The sequence below is a fragment of the Schistocerca nitens genome, chromosome 2 (assembly GCF_023898315.1).
Source record: "Schistocerca nitens isolate TAMUIC-IGC-003100 chromosome 2, iqSchNite1.1, whole genome shotgun sequence".
In the NCBI taxonomy this organism is placed as follows: domain Eukaryota; kingdom Metazoa; phylum Arthropoda; class Insecta; order Orthoptera; family Acrididae; genus Schistocerca; species Schistocerca nitens.
The window spans coordinates 833,687,854-833,703,318 of NC_064615.1; the positions used below are offsets into that span (position 1 = coordinate 833,687,854).

General features: G+C 39.9%; 1 protein-coding gene across 1 annotated transcript in view; it reads left to right on the forward strand.

The window, feature by feature from the left end:
* LOC126235371 (peroxidase-like) overlaps positions 1-15,465 on the forward strand; it is a 184,284-nt gene that overhangs the window by 27,572 nt on the left and 141,247 nt on the right. The window contains exon 3 of the mRNA XM_049944093.1: positions 1,848-2,000. Within this exon, the coding sequence (XP_049800050.1) occupies positions 1,848-2,000 (153 nt within the window). The remainder of the gene's footprint in view (positions 1-1,847; positions 2,001-15,465) is intronic.

Here is a 15,465-nt window from a genome sequence, read left to right on the forward strand (position 1 = left end):
CTGAGACTCATGAGTGTTTTCCGTCACGCTTGCGAAGATTAGCTGTCGTCGCCACATAAATTACAGTCAGATGCCTCTTCACTAGGGCTTTAGGGGGAAAACGGCTGATATGAGTTACAAATAGTTTAAATTTTTTTGAGTGGTTTAATAAATGAACACGACTGTTAGCTTTCAGGATATGGAGGTATTTGGAAAATGGGAGGTATTGGCGTAGGTCTGGGAGCAGCCTTGGACTGCTGAGGATGGGATAGATAATTGGGTTATGATCATCGAATTTACAGGATGTATAGGATTTTTATAGACAGATATAGGAGTTTTATGAGAGGGGAGAATTATATCAGTTGATAGAGGATACCTGTATGAGAGAGAAGGCGGATACAGAAAATGAGGCGTAGTGCATGGTATACTAGAAATTGTAAGGAGAGGTAAAATTTTGAGGGTATGGCTATCGATGCTACACTGAAGAGCTAAAGAAACTGGTATACTTGCCTAACATCGGGTAGGAGCCCTGCGAGCATGCAATAGTGCCGCAACACGACGTGGCATGAACTCGACTAATGTCTGAAGTACTGCTGGAGGGAATTGGCACCATGAATCCTGTAGGGCTGTCTATAAATCAGTAAGAATACGAGGGGGTGGAGATCTCTTCTGAACAGTACGTTGCAAAGCATCCCAGATATGTTCAATAATGTTCATGTCTGGGGAGTTTGGTGGCCAGCGGAAGTGTTTGAAGTCAGAAGAGTCTTCCTTGAGCCACTCTGTAGCAATTCTGGACGTGTGGGGTGTCGCATTGTCCTGCTGGAATTGCCCATGTCCGTCGGAGTGCACAATGGAAACGAATGGATGCAGATGATCAGACAGAATGCTTACGTACATGTCCCCTGTCAGAGACGTATCAGGGATCCCATACCACTCCAACTGCACACGCCCCACACCATAACAGAGCCTCCACCAGCTTGAACAGTCCCCTGCTGACATGCACGGTTCATGGATTCATGAGGTTGACTCCATACCCGTACACGTCCATATGTTCGATACAATTTGAAACGAGACTCGTACGACCAGGCACCATATTTCCAGTCATCAACAGTCCAATGTCAGTGTTGACAGGCCAAGGAAAAGCGTAAAGCTTTGTGTCGTGCGGTCATCAAGAGTACACGAGTGAGCCTTCAGCTCCGAAATCCCATATTGATGATGTTTCGTTGAATGGTTCGCACGCTGACACTTGTTGATGGCCCAGCATTGAAATCTTCAGAAATTTGTGGAAGGGTTGTACTTCCGTCACGTTGAACGATTCTCTTCAGTCGTTGTTGGTCCCGTTCTTAGAGGACCTTTTTCCAGCCGCAGCGATGTCAGAGATTTGATGTTTCGCCGGATTCCTGATATTCACAGTACACTTCTGAAATGCCCGTACGGGAAAATCCCCACTTCATCGCTGCCTCGGAGATGCTGTGTTCCATCGCTCGTGTGCCGACTGTAATACCACGTTCAGACTCACATAAATCTTGATAACCTGCCATTGTAACAGCAGCAACCGATCTAAGAAGTGCCAGAGCCTTGTTGTCTTATATAGATGTTGCTAATTCACATACCTATACCAGTTTCTTTGACGTTTCAGTGTATGTTGGAAAGGGCGAGGATAAGGCTTTTAGGCTAGTTAATTGTGGAAGGATGCGAGTTAACAGTTTTGGCAAAAGACTAAAATCTATTATGAGCTTCTTGTTGGATGGTTGGTAGATCCAGTCGAGGGATAGGGATGTGGTGTACTTGTTGTAGCACTGGTAGTCACGCCAACCTGAAGTCGATTGGACACATTTTCATAGTGCTGTCATCTGTTTGTGCCGCAGGAAGGGCTGTGTAACGGCGGCGGCAGTGGACGAGGCGTTCTCGCAGGCCCGTCGCGCCGTCGGATTGGACCGCCCTCCAAGGGAGCCCACGCCCGTCGCCCTAGACCTGCTTGGGGCTGCCCTCCACGAGACAACGCGGCTGCTCGCCAACAGGTGAGGTTCTAAAACTTGTGCAACAGATCTAACGCAAAACAGAAAATTGATGTTTTAACAGCTACCTTCTTTGTGTTGGTCCAGTAAGGTCTTTAATTCAACGCAGGTTTATCATCATAATATTTGTGTCCGCCTCCGGTAACTGAGTGGTCAGTGCGACAGAATGTCAATCCTAAGGTCCCGGGTTCGATTCCCGGCTGGGTCGGAGATTTTCTCCGCTCAGGGTCTGTCTGTTGTGTTGTCCTACTCATCATCAATCATCACCATCGACACGCAAGTCGCCGAAGTGGCGTCAAATCGAAAGACTTGCACCCGGCGAATGGTCTACCCGACGGGAGGCACTAGTTCAAATGGCTCTGAGCACTATGGGACTTAACTTCTGAGGTCATCAGTTCCCTAGAACTTAGAACTACTTAAACCGAACTAACCTAAGGACATCACACACATCCATACCCGAAGCAGGATTCGAACCTGCGACCGTAGCGGTCGCGCGGTTCCAGACTGTAGCGCCTAGAACCGCTCAGCCACTCCGACCGGCGAGGCACTAGTCACACGACATTTACATTTATCATAATATTTGTAACTGGCGACTTGCTATCTATGAGCTGTGACTAAAGGTTTTATTTTCTTTTTCTAAAGGAATAGGTACCAAAATATCCAGCGATCAACAGTTCAACAATACAACGAGGGACGTTCGATAGCTGATGCAACACATTTTTTTCCTGGAACCAGATTGGTTTTATTCAGGATTCTATTTTACAGTATAATTCCCCACTCTTTTCGCTACAAAACCCCATTATTCAACACATTCTCCGTTCAGTGTGACGGTCTTACACCATCTTACTGGGAGGGCCTGTATGCCGGCGTGGCACCACTAATCATCCAAATACTGCGGAGTGCATCTGTCACTGGGTCTTACGACCGTAGGCGGAAAGACTGATTACCATCAGAATGTCCGCCCCCAGTTAAGCTGGTTGCAGGGGACCATTTGTTCGCGGAAGAGGCACACAGTCTGCGAGGATCTGAAGTTTCAAAGCTACTGAGAGACGCCCCCTCGGCCTCAGTTCGCTGCAGTACTTGGTAATTGTTATAACGTCCTCGAAGCACATCCGTCCATGATTAAGCTGAAAATTCGCGATTTTCACAGAGAAGAATTACCTACATGCTACCTAGTGTTAGAGCTGTAATCTTTGTCGCGCTGACTGAGACGTGGTATATACTGGAATTAAGGAAGACGTGGATGGGAGGACCCACCAATGTAACTTTCTTTTCACACAACCTGTTTACTTAACAATATAGAATCATAAATTTTGTTTTTCTTTACAAAATTAACAAATTTGTGAAATGCAAGAGAAATCGAAACAAGAACAACATGACAATAATTACAAGGCGACCGGACCTGCAGCCCACCTGTTATCGGGTGTTTACTAACGCGCTGGACACAGTATCTCTTATTAAGTGCCCTTCTGCAACACATGAAACTATATAAGCATTACAGATGAAAAGAGTGTTTCAATTACTCAAACAGATGACGTAACTTTTAATATGGGAACTGTATGTCGAAAGGTTCGGGGTCAAGATGCGCACTTGTGCTTAAAGATTAAACAGATTAGGAAACAATTATGACAATAATAACATTTACTTCAAAGCAAGCAACCTCTTATTTTCAGTCGGCAACCAAGGTGCGACAGGATCCCAAATGGTTCAAATGGCTCTGAGCACTATGGGACCTAACATCTGAGGTCATCAGTCCCCTAGAACTTAGAACTACTTAAACCTAACTAACCTAAGGACATCACACACATCCATGCCCGAGGCAGGATTCGAACCTGCGGCCGTAGCGGTCGCGTGGTTCCAGACTGAAGCGCCTAGAACCGCTCAGCCACACCGGCCGGCCGACTGGATCCCAACCCGTCTTTTTTGACTGACCTGGTGACGTTGGCTGTTAATATTTTAAAGGTTAAACTGATTGTCAATTATGAAGGCCGCTCTGAAGGAACGTTTTAAAACATTGCTTATGAACACTTATTACAAGAGAACTCACTCCTCGGAACCACAAGATACAGTTAAAAATATGCCGATAATGACCCGGTCTTTCGAAGACAGCAGCGCACAGCTTAGTACAACATGTTGTTCAGATTATAACTAATGCAATTACAATCAAAGAACTGAACCGGTTAAGATCTAAATCAAACCACAAGACCCCTGTTTGTTTAACGACAACCTGTCCCTAAGTACAATTCTTCCGACTGTATTTATGACCAGGAGCCGATTCATTAGAACATTAATGATCGGGTATAAACCAGAAAGGAGAGGCAATTTAATATCGGAACAAATTTTAAAACGACAACTATTGTCTAGTACAATACTACGGCCTATATTTACGACCAAAGAACCGACCGATTGAACCTCTAAGGGTCGAGTGCAAACCAGAAAATAATTAGGAGGTCAGGTAAACAATGACACAAATCACCACGAGGATTATAGAATGTTACGCGCCTTTACCAGCAAGCAGTTCCATCGACCCACGGTGCGTCGCGGAGTTTACTGACAAGGGAACCTCCCCATCGCACCCCCCTCAGATTTAGTTATAAGTTGGCACAGTGGATAAGCCTTGAAAATCTTAACACAGATAAATCGAGAAAACAGGAAGAAGTTGTGTGGAACCGTGAAAAAAATTAGTAAAATATACAAACTGAGTAGTACATGCGCAAGATAGGCAAAATCAAGAAGAACGTGAGCTCTGAAGCGCCGTGGTCCCGTGGTTAGCGTGAGTAGCTGTGGAATGAGAGAACCTGGGTTCAAGTCTTCCCTCGACTGAAAATTTTACTTTCTTTATTTTCGCAAAGTTATGATGTGTCCGTTCGTTCATTGACGTCTCTGTTCACTGCAATAAGTTTAGTGTTTGTGTTTTGCGACCGCACCGCAAAACCGTGCGATTAGTAGACGAAAGGACGTGCCTCTCCAATGGGAACCGAAAACATTTGATCGCAAGGTCATAGGTCAACCGATTCCTCCACGGGAAAACACGTCTGATATATTCTATACGACACTGGTGACAGCATGTGCGTCACATGACAGGAATATGTTGTCGACACACCTAACTTGTACACTTGGCGAATGGGTAAAAGAATTCTTCTGCCTTGCCCGATTTAGGTTTTCTTGTGGATGTGATAATCACTCCCAAAAAAATGATGAAAACATAAGAGTTTGTCACATAAACTGAAAATAAAAAATTAAACTTTTCACTCGAGGGAAGACTTGAACCTCTCATTCCGTAACTGCTCTCGCTAACCACTTTTTTTTTTTATAAAAACCTTTATTTAAAAAAACAATGTTACACATTCCAAATACATACTAAGTTATACATACATGAAGTTATTTAAACAAAACGGTTTGATCATTTCAATTACGCTGACGTTAAGGAAAGACAACAGAAGATTGCGTTACTGACTAAATTACCAGAAAGAATTAAATTAAACATCAAGAAAAAAAATTTTTAAAGACATTCAAACTTCAACCTGAAGAAGTAAAATCTGCACTTTGAATTATGAGCTGCAATCTTTACAGAAGCATAATTAGTTCTTTATGATGGATATCAGCAAGTTTGTGGGATAATTTTAAATATAAAGCAGTTTAATAATCATATTAGACAATTTCTGAAATACTTGAGAATGGCGGAAAGGAGATATATAATAAAATTGACTAGCCTTCCAACTACACTTTCTGGACATTAATTGAATCTATGTATCTGAAGTGGTCAGATCTATATAATCAGTCTTTCACTGCAAAAATGAACAGGGCAATGTGCCAGCCATTGAATATTACATTTATCAGATAGAATCTTATGATTTTAACAATCGATAAGGACATTTCTATAAACAACTTTCTATTTCCAAATTTCTAGTATAAGCCAATAATGCACCTTTAATGTTTTGTGTTTGGCACTATTAGACACACAATCTCAATGTCACATAAGTTCTGTACATTAGCTTATAAATTTCAAAAAAACTACTCTCTGAAGTAGAAAAAGCACACATCATAAATATACTGTAAAATCTTAAACAGTATCCTTAAGGTAACTACAATACATCACTGTCAACACAGTCTTCTTTTTTATATTAACCAATGCCCATTCTTTCAAATACAATTTTTAACATATTACCGAACTTTTTCTTGTGATTCGAATAGCTTCTAATTTTGTGGAACTCACACAGCATGTGTACCTTGAACTCTTTGATGCTATCGGATTCTAATTTGTTAAGGACGTAGTTTACAAAATTTCCCACCAACCAGTACACAGCGTTATTTTTCGCTTCTGGGAAATAGCGTGCTTCAGTCCTGTGTATCAATGACAGCGATATATATTCAGGGGATGTTCTTGTAATCAGAGCTATTTGCTCCCGGATCCACTTCCAACTATTCATGTGACCACTGCGAGAATATTTATGAATTACTGTGTCAACTAGATGGCATTGTTGACATAAATTTGTTTCAATGACATAAATTTGTTTCACAGAGTCCGATTGCGTGCAGTCTTTCATTGGTGCTTACTATGTTGTTAACTGTCTTGTACCATGACGTTTTTATATTAGACGTGAGCACATTAGAACTAATGCTTTTCCAAATCTCAGTCCACTCAATGTTTGGAAACTGTCGTTCTATTTTGTTTCTTCCTTCGCTTTTCTTTCGTTCCCGCATTATGGATCTCGATGTTAAGTGTCGGGACTGCCTGAGTTCGACACTGACATAACTAAACTCAACATAGAAAATCCTCACGTGCTGTAAGCGACTGTTGATATTCTGCACGTCAATCGGGTGATCTCGAAAAGTTGGCTGGTTATGCTTTCTCGCGAGTCTCTTATTAAATTAACTTGCCTTTTGATAAAAAGAGCAGAGGCTTTATCCGTTATATCAGTTAATCCTAGTCCACCATTTTTAGGATCTAAAGTGGCTACTTTAGCAGGTACTCTGAACACTTCACCTCTCCACAAAAAGTTTGTGATTTTGGACATTATTCTCCTCGCTATCATTCTCGGTATTGGAAACAGCTGGGCAGTATAATAATCCTTAGCAAGGATGCGTGAGTTGATATACTGTGTTCTTTGAACTTGGTTCATATATCGAGTTAAATTCTCTACAATGGCTCCTTGCACTTTATCTGCTGCAACTTTCCAATTTAAAGCCGTCATTTTCATAGGGTATGCTGTCAGGGTTTTATGTTGTCGGACTAATTTTGCCCACTCGACGTTGATATTATCAAAAGCCCTGAGATTTAACACCCTACTTTTTTTCCGTTTGCATTGGCTCCAGATGCTCTACAGTACGAATCAATCACTGTTGCTAGCGTGGTTACCTCGTCATTATCCCTTATAATGACCCCTATATCGTCAGCATATGCTTTTATAACTGTTTTATTTCCTGATAATGTTAAGCCTTTTAATGTAGCATGGACATGTCGGAGGAAAGGTTCCAGCGAAATGGCGAAGAGCGACATGGACAGAGGACTTCCTTGAGTAACACCTCGTTGTATTTGCATCGGCCTGGATTGTTGACAATTCACCGCTATTTTAGCATTTATTCCAGTTGCTATGTTCTTAATCAACTGTATGACCCTATCGTTGAAACCTATTTTCTTCAATGTCTGTAGAAGATATTCATGGTTTACTACATCGAACGCTTTATAAAAATCTAAAAACAATAAAGCACACTTTATGTTTGTTACAGAAGTTATTGCAATGATATCTCTGAATTCCGCTAGATTTTGAAAAATGGTTCTGCCTTGCGCACAGTTCTGATGTTGACTAATAATTTTATCGGTAAGGCATGAAATTCTCTTGTTTATTATTCTAGCTATTAATTTATAATCAGAATTCAGCAGTGAAATTGGACGAAAATTATTTAAATCTTTGTTTCCATTATTTTTTGGCACCAGAACAATTTTACTCTCCTTAAACTCAGCCGGAATCATTTTACCCTGAATAACCTCATTTACAATGTCCGTGATATTCTCACCTAGTATTGGCCAGTAACGGATGTAAAACTCTGCTGGCAGACCATCCGGTCCTGGGGATTTTTTTGGTGGTGAGGCGCACAGAGTCTCATACACGTCTTCTTCACTGACAACCTCGAGAAAATTATCGTTGTCATCTTCTGTCAGCTGTGGGGCTAGGATGTCAAGGAATTCTTCAAGGAAGCATCACTACTTTGATGTACAGAATATAGCTCGCAATAATAGCGATAAATCTCGTCCATGATATCCTGCTGGGTTCTGAGAAACGTACCGTGTTTTGTTCGAATTTCTTGAATAAAAGTCCTTCTCCCGTTTTTCGTATGCTTCACTAAATGATATTGGGAAGTAGTTTCATCTTCTGACACCGAATTTGCCTTCGATTTTATTTTCAACCCTTCCATTTGACTTCTTTTGATATTAAGTAACTTGGCTTTGACTTTCTTGATGTCTGCTATCCGAAGTGAGGAACCTGCTGAGACTTGATCATATAGATTTCGCAAAACGAAATAGTAATACTCTATAGTGCATTTCATTTCCCTTGCGCTCTGGGCACTGTATTGAATAAGAACTTTCCTCAACTTTGGCTTTGCCATTTTAACCCACCAGTCAATAGCAGTGGCATATCTACTACGGGCTCGCAGGCATATTGCCCATTTTTCTTTAATCAGATCTTCTAAATCATGATTTACTAACAAGGAAGTGTTCAAATTCCACTGATTCTTGAATCGGCGAACCGGCTGTCTTGTTAGATTTATGCAAGCTAAGACACTTGAATGGTCTGAAAAGTACGTAGGAATGGTTTCTACTTTTGTCACGGAAGTTACAGGATTTTTAGAAATATATAGTCTATCAATCCTGCTACGTGATGTTGCCGTGACATAAGTGAAATCAACAGTGGAGGGGTATTTGATTTCCCATATATCCTTTAATTCTAAACCAGTAACTAATTGTTTTAGTTCACCTGAGAAATTAAAATTAGGTAACTGATTTTTTCGATTTAAAACACAATTAAAATCACCTCCAAGTAATAACTGTCTTGGCGATTTCCTTAACAAGTATATCAAGTCATCTTTGAAGAAACGTGCCCTGTCAGTTCGATGAGAACTTCCTGGAGGGGCGTACAAGTTGATGATAGTCACATCATAGATTTTCAGTCCTATTCCCCTTCCGGACTCCAGTCGTTCCACCTCGCTTACTGTAATCCCTTCCCTCACCAAAATAGCTGTACCAACACTTGTTTCGGGAGACACATTTATGTAACTGACAAAGCCGGGAATTACCAAATCCGAAATTAGAACTTCTTGTAACAGGGCAATATCAGTCGCGGATTCGTACAAAAATTCCTTAAGGGCCGATAATTTCAAACCGGTCGTGGTTTTATTTATGTTTATAGTGGTGACAGAATAAGATTGCGTCATTGTGCTGTCACTATGTAGTTGTTTTCGTGAACTAATTTAGTTTACTGTGGTTCAGGGTTCAGTTAAGTTGTAACAGTTTTCTCGGAAGGCTGAACGTGGAATAACGCTTCAATCAGTTTATTAGTTAGTGTCCCGTTTTTTTCTACTTCTGATGTTTTCTCTTGTACCGCAAGCAGACTGATTTCCTGGTAAACTTTCTGATTTTTCCTCCAGTGATTCGTGTACGACCGTTTCGGACTGAACATTTTTTGGGCTTGGGTCGCCCCTACCGGATTTTCCCTTCCCTTGGTTACGAGCTACATTCTCATTTGGCTGCGTCGGTATTTTACTTCGCGGTTTATCTGGAGCAGCAGCAGACAATTAGCAATTTCGGTTGCCGGCGCCTGCCCTGAGGTGTTGACCGTGATTTCAGTTTGGCCACCACTTCCCCGTTCTTTATTAATTTCACTCACTTTCTGATCGAGGGAAACAAATGGAGTCTGCAGTTTTGCAACCTCTCCTTGAATTTGTTTATTAACAGATAGATTCTGATCTTTGCAATCAGCTACTGCACCTGTTGTTTCTTGCAAATTAATGCTGCTTACATCCCCTTCATTTTCTGGTACCGTATGTGTATTATCTTTCTGTTCATTAGTTTCCATTCGCATTTTGCCTTCAGGTTCCTCTGCCTTCTCATCGCACTGTTTTTGCTTGCGAAGTGAGGGAGTGGGACAAGGCAGCTCGTCCTCTGAACAACTATCAGATATCTCCAGAGGTGGTTTTTTGGGTTGCGTTTCAGTTTCACGAGCAGTGGCAACAGGGTTTCCTTTTGTTGTTAACGGGGGAAATTGACTGTTATCGTGAAGGGAGACATCAGCTTGGCCCGCTGCGTTAACATCCTCAACCAGTTGTTCCGGGCTATTCTTTGGTAACAGATCATTTAAGGTAAGCTTCTGACGCTGTATCGGTTTACTTTTAAGAACAACAGTTCGCCGCGGACATTCCTGTCTGAAGTGGCCGGTTTCGTTACATATATGACATGTAACTTCCTGACCTGTTGAAACGTCCCCTTTTGAAAACTTATACCTGACTGTGCTTAAACTGACACACAATATTTTTAGCGCAACGCAATCTGACTTTCAAAAATCCCTACAAAAAATGGCCCTGACTAACATTAACCTATACCTTTCACAAATCGCTTACCTCACAAAAATCTTGGTTACTCGAACTACTGCAATACAGCCAGCGCCACTACTGCCAGCTAAATAAAAGATTCAAACTACGGAAGGCACTAACTACTGATAGGCATAGTTAGCAAATGAAAGATTTTGATAGAGAACAAACAATGTATTTACCTTAATAGTCATCAAAAGTCATAATATATGTAAGAGTTCATAACATCCATTCTTACAAATATCAAAACTCCGCCATTTCTCTCCCCACATCCACCACTGCTGGCGGCTCACCCCCAACTGCGCAACGCTACGCGCTGTTCACAGCCAGCTGCCTAACACTACAATGGCGAGTATTACAACAATGCAAAGCAGCTACAGACTGCACACAGCACAGCCAGTGATTTTCATACAGAGGTGGCGTTACCAATAAAAAAACCTAAACAGCCTACTTACATAGCCCCCATGCTCCCCACAAAAAATTTTACAAATTGTTTTGGGCACTGGGCAATACATATTTGTTAAAATTTTTCATAATCGTAATTACAATAACAAAGAAATCAAATGCACACACTTATTGATACAATGTTGGTCAAAAGATAAAATTTTCTCACAGTCCACAAAGATAGTCCTGATCATTCATCATAATAGTAATTACAGTTTTTTTCACAAAGTCTCATTAGTAAAAGAAATTGCACACAGAAGTAGTGGATTTCCATGCAGTCTTGAAGAAGTAGTGTTGTCCTTCCAACGGAAAGACAGTGCTGACTCTTGACATGCTGACAGGTAATGGGCCACAACAGAGCAAACCCACAGCGGAGTCAATCGAAGTTTTGAAGAATATCGTTTGGTAGGTCATCACAGAGCAGACCCACTGTAGTCCTGGTAGAGATTACGGTATTGGTGGGCCACCAGAGGTGCAGACCCACTGCAGTCCTTGTAGAAATAATGGTACTGGTGAGTCAGCAAAGACGCAGACCCACTGTAGTCCTTGTAGAGATTACGGTACTGTTGGGCCACCAGAGGTGCAGACCCACTGCAGTCCTTGTAGAGATGGCCAGCAGCCATCTGTTGTGACTGTGCAGGTGCACAATCACCATTGAAGAGTCTTGCGGATAATATAGCAAGTCCATAACCACCACTTGTGCACTCACAAAGTTTTTGGAATTGTCCTTAGAACCAGCAATGCTGTTATCCAGTCCCTTGCTGAATTATTAACACACGTGCAAACACTAGCAGTCTCTACTTCTCACATATTGTCCATATACTATGACCAACAGAAACGTGTGCAGTGAAATGATACTTAATTACAAAGGTACAAAATACATCATTAAAGAACATAACAATACAGATAACATTTGTAGTACAGGTTTTCCAACAGAATAGAAATAAACATATACATCAATGTTACAGGAATTATGAGATAAGTAGATACATAAAAGATCAGAATAAATTTCGAAACATCAAATTCACACATGTGCATTAAAACAGAACAGAATTAATAATTTTCTAAGCATATTTACAAGGTAAATAACATATTATTAATGCCAATTATATTTGAGGATAACAGTATTCCTCATCATAGTGAATGTAGCTTAGTATCAGAAGAAGAAAAAATTCTATGAAACTACACAAAGACAGGAAGAACATAAATACACAAGGGTACACAAACACATAGTGGGATAACACAAGGAAAGGACAGGGTTTGTTTTACTGAAGTATTTTGCAAACAAAACTTTCTTTACTTCTCGGAGATCTCCCTTCGTTCTTCATTATTTCCAAAAGTCCTATCTATACCTGCTTTCTGTACTTTTCTCATATAGCCTCTCAGTGCATTTCTTCAAATTCATTGCAACTCATTGTCTTATAGGCTACCCCCTCTTAAGCTAACTTAAATCTACTGAGCTCAGATGCTAAACTAAGGGACGAGGCAATGCAGCAGCACAGAACAATTAACACAAACAGCAATGACAAAAAATACAAAAGGCAAAGCAAGCAGCATAAATTACAACTAATATAAGGCAATGAGCAGCAAACAAGAAAAATAAATCACTAGTAAAACTGGCTTAGCAGAGTAACACAAATTAAAATTCAGTAGCACTATGCCTGGCAAACAGCGGCAGAAAATGAAAAACTTTAAACCTAGACATGACAAAGCTCAAGCAGAAAAAAAATATTACACTAAAAATGGCCATGTCTAATACCTATGTCACATCTTAACACTAGAGTGATGCATCACGAGAACTTACACTAGCAGATAAGTTACCAAATCGTAAAGAAATTATTTATGCAATTCCTATGAAGGGAAATGTCGATTTATGTGCCCTCGTTTTCTTGGAAGTAGATCATAAATTTCTTATTGACTGGATCTGTAGGCATAAAATAACTATATTATTACATATATTAAATTTTATTTTAACCAATGCTGCAGTGCAGCTAGAAACTAGATATTAAAGAAAATGAGCAAATATGTACAAAGGACGGCATGAAACATCATTCATTAGCCATATGGCATTTCATAAGGCAGTAAAAATTCTCTCAATTCTCGAGAAAGACGCTTGTCATAATCAGGTGTTCAGATGTAAGTATCTTTCCAAGTAAAGAGCGTGTCGTATTTGCGGTGCTTTCTACAAAGGAATGTCAGAAGCGAGGTTAATGGCCTCTTTGTTTCTCCACCTAATGGCTTTTTCTCCAGGCGGCTGGCCCAGCTGGGTGCCACAACGCATTACATCAAGGTCAATTAGCTTTCTTACCGAAATATTTACGACAGCAGTTTCCGCTACAGTGCCAGTCTCATATAAAAATATTTCACAGGTCAAGAATTTGCGTTACAAATCTGTAGAAACAAAATCCTATTGATATAACAGTGTCCAAAAAATTTTCGTAGGCATTGTGATACATTCACGCATTTACATACATTTCATAACTCTTAAAGTACGATTCTTGGTTTCCAACATCCTTTTTCACAAGTCAGAGTCCGTAACCACTACTCATTATTCCTTACCTTATTCGTCGACACTTCTTCAATATTTCATCATTACAGATATGTAGCATAATCAAATAACTCATATAGCATCAGCTTATTGATCATAAAGAAACCTCAGCAGCATAATACACATTGTCGTCGTAAAAATAACATAACACCTCAGTCAAATCTCAAAAACGTCGTAGCTTTCTGCAATAATTTCAAAACCTAAAAAAAAATTCTCTGCTCATTTAAATAGTGTCATCTACCTCAAACGTACTTTAAAAATCATGATCCCATACCAAATATATCAATCAAAGCTCTCATAGTATCACAAAGCTTCCAAAAAAAAAAAATGAACAGTTCACACAGTACAGACAAAATACACAACTGTGTAATTGCGTAAACATGTGTCACTGATGTAGTAAAAAAAATGATCAGATAGCTGTGTAATTTGTGTGTTAGAGAAATATGGTACCGATGTGTAAAGTTGTATAAGCAAATACCATATTAGCTAGGGCTCCTTGTGCTTGCCAAACACATGGTACACAAAGTAAGCGTGTACCCCCCTGAGGATTAATGCAATTATACCCTCAGGTGTTACAAATTACAGCAATGGAATGAAATGTATCACGGAAAACTTTCTTTGTAATTCAAAAATCTTTAAAAATAAATGTTTTAAGTATAAGATTAATCACTCAAATGCGTGTACTGTAGCGCTAAACTGTGCGTCTTTCGCAACATAATCTCTGTGGAAGTGTCGTAGTTATCGTCCTCCGAAAGCTAAGTTCTGCAGAAGTCAATGTACTTACCTCATGATAAACGAAAGTGAAATGCTTTGCGTATAGATATCGTAGTTATTATGCTTATTGGCGTGATGAAGAAAGTACTGTACAGTAACGTATTGTTGTGCCACGAAAAAGGCTGTCTCATTGTTGCTATACCACAAAAGTTACTACTAAAACATGTTTTTCTTTCCAGAAGAATTGAGAAAACTGTGCAGATATAAAACAGATACACCGCAAAAGCAACATTGTAAATTGTCACTCATTAGTAGCGTCGTGATAAAATCGTGTAGCTGTCACATAAACTAACTTCTGTGTCATCTGGTATCTCTCAGAAAGCACTTTAATTTCAGAATGTATTTTCAAATAAACCAAAATGTTGCATTAAAATCTCATTAGCAGTACCAGTATGTGTCCTAAGTATGTAAGCCTGATAGTCGTTACGTAATCGTGCAACTAACAAGCAAGAATGTACACGCACAATAACACTGTGTGGTCTGTTCACAATAACAATGCATTCGTAATTTCTGTTTAAATAAGTTCTCTTGGTTCTTGATTGGATATTTAACTTCAAACATTGTTGCATGTTAATAGTTTCTTAAGTCTAACAAAGCATACTAGAAATGTGAAGTGAGAAGTTTTATGGCAAAGACAAAGTTAAAAAGCAGATTATCTTTCAATAAACGGTTTTACATGTGAAGTGTGGTGCAATCCTTTACTCTTCATAGTACTCAGAGTTTGAACTTGAATGCAATTATCATGCGGTATACGTCGGATTCTGTAAGGTCCATTGTAAACTAGAAAGAATTTGTGACTCAAGTGTTTCTTCTTATGTGACAATGAATGAGCTTTAATGAGAACTTTCTGACCAATATATAATTTCTTTGCATTTGCTTTACCGTGTAGTTTTCTCCTTTTGTCTGCTGCAGATTTTATATTTTTAATAGCCAAATCAATTATGTCTCTGTGTCGAAGTTTACGTGTATTCGGGAAAGGTACAAGCTCTCTGATTCTGTTCGGTGGTTTTTCATTCTTCAGTACAAGAGTAGGTGGTAAAGCAGTAGAGTCATGAGGCATTTCATTCAGCATGTTTTGAAATAAGTGTAAATATCTGTCCCAATGATGATGCTTTC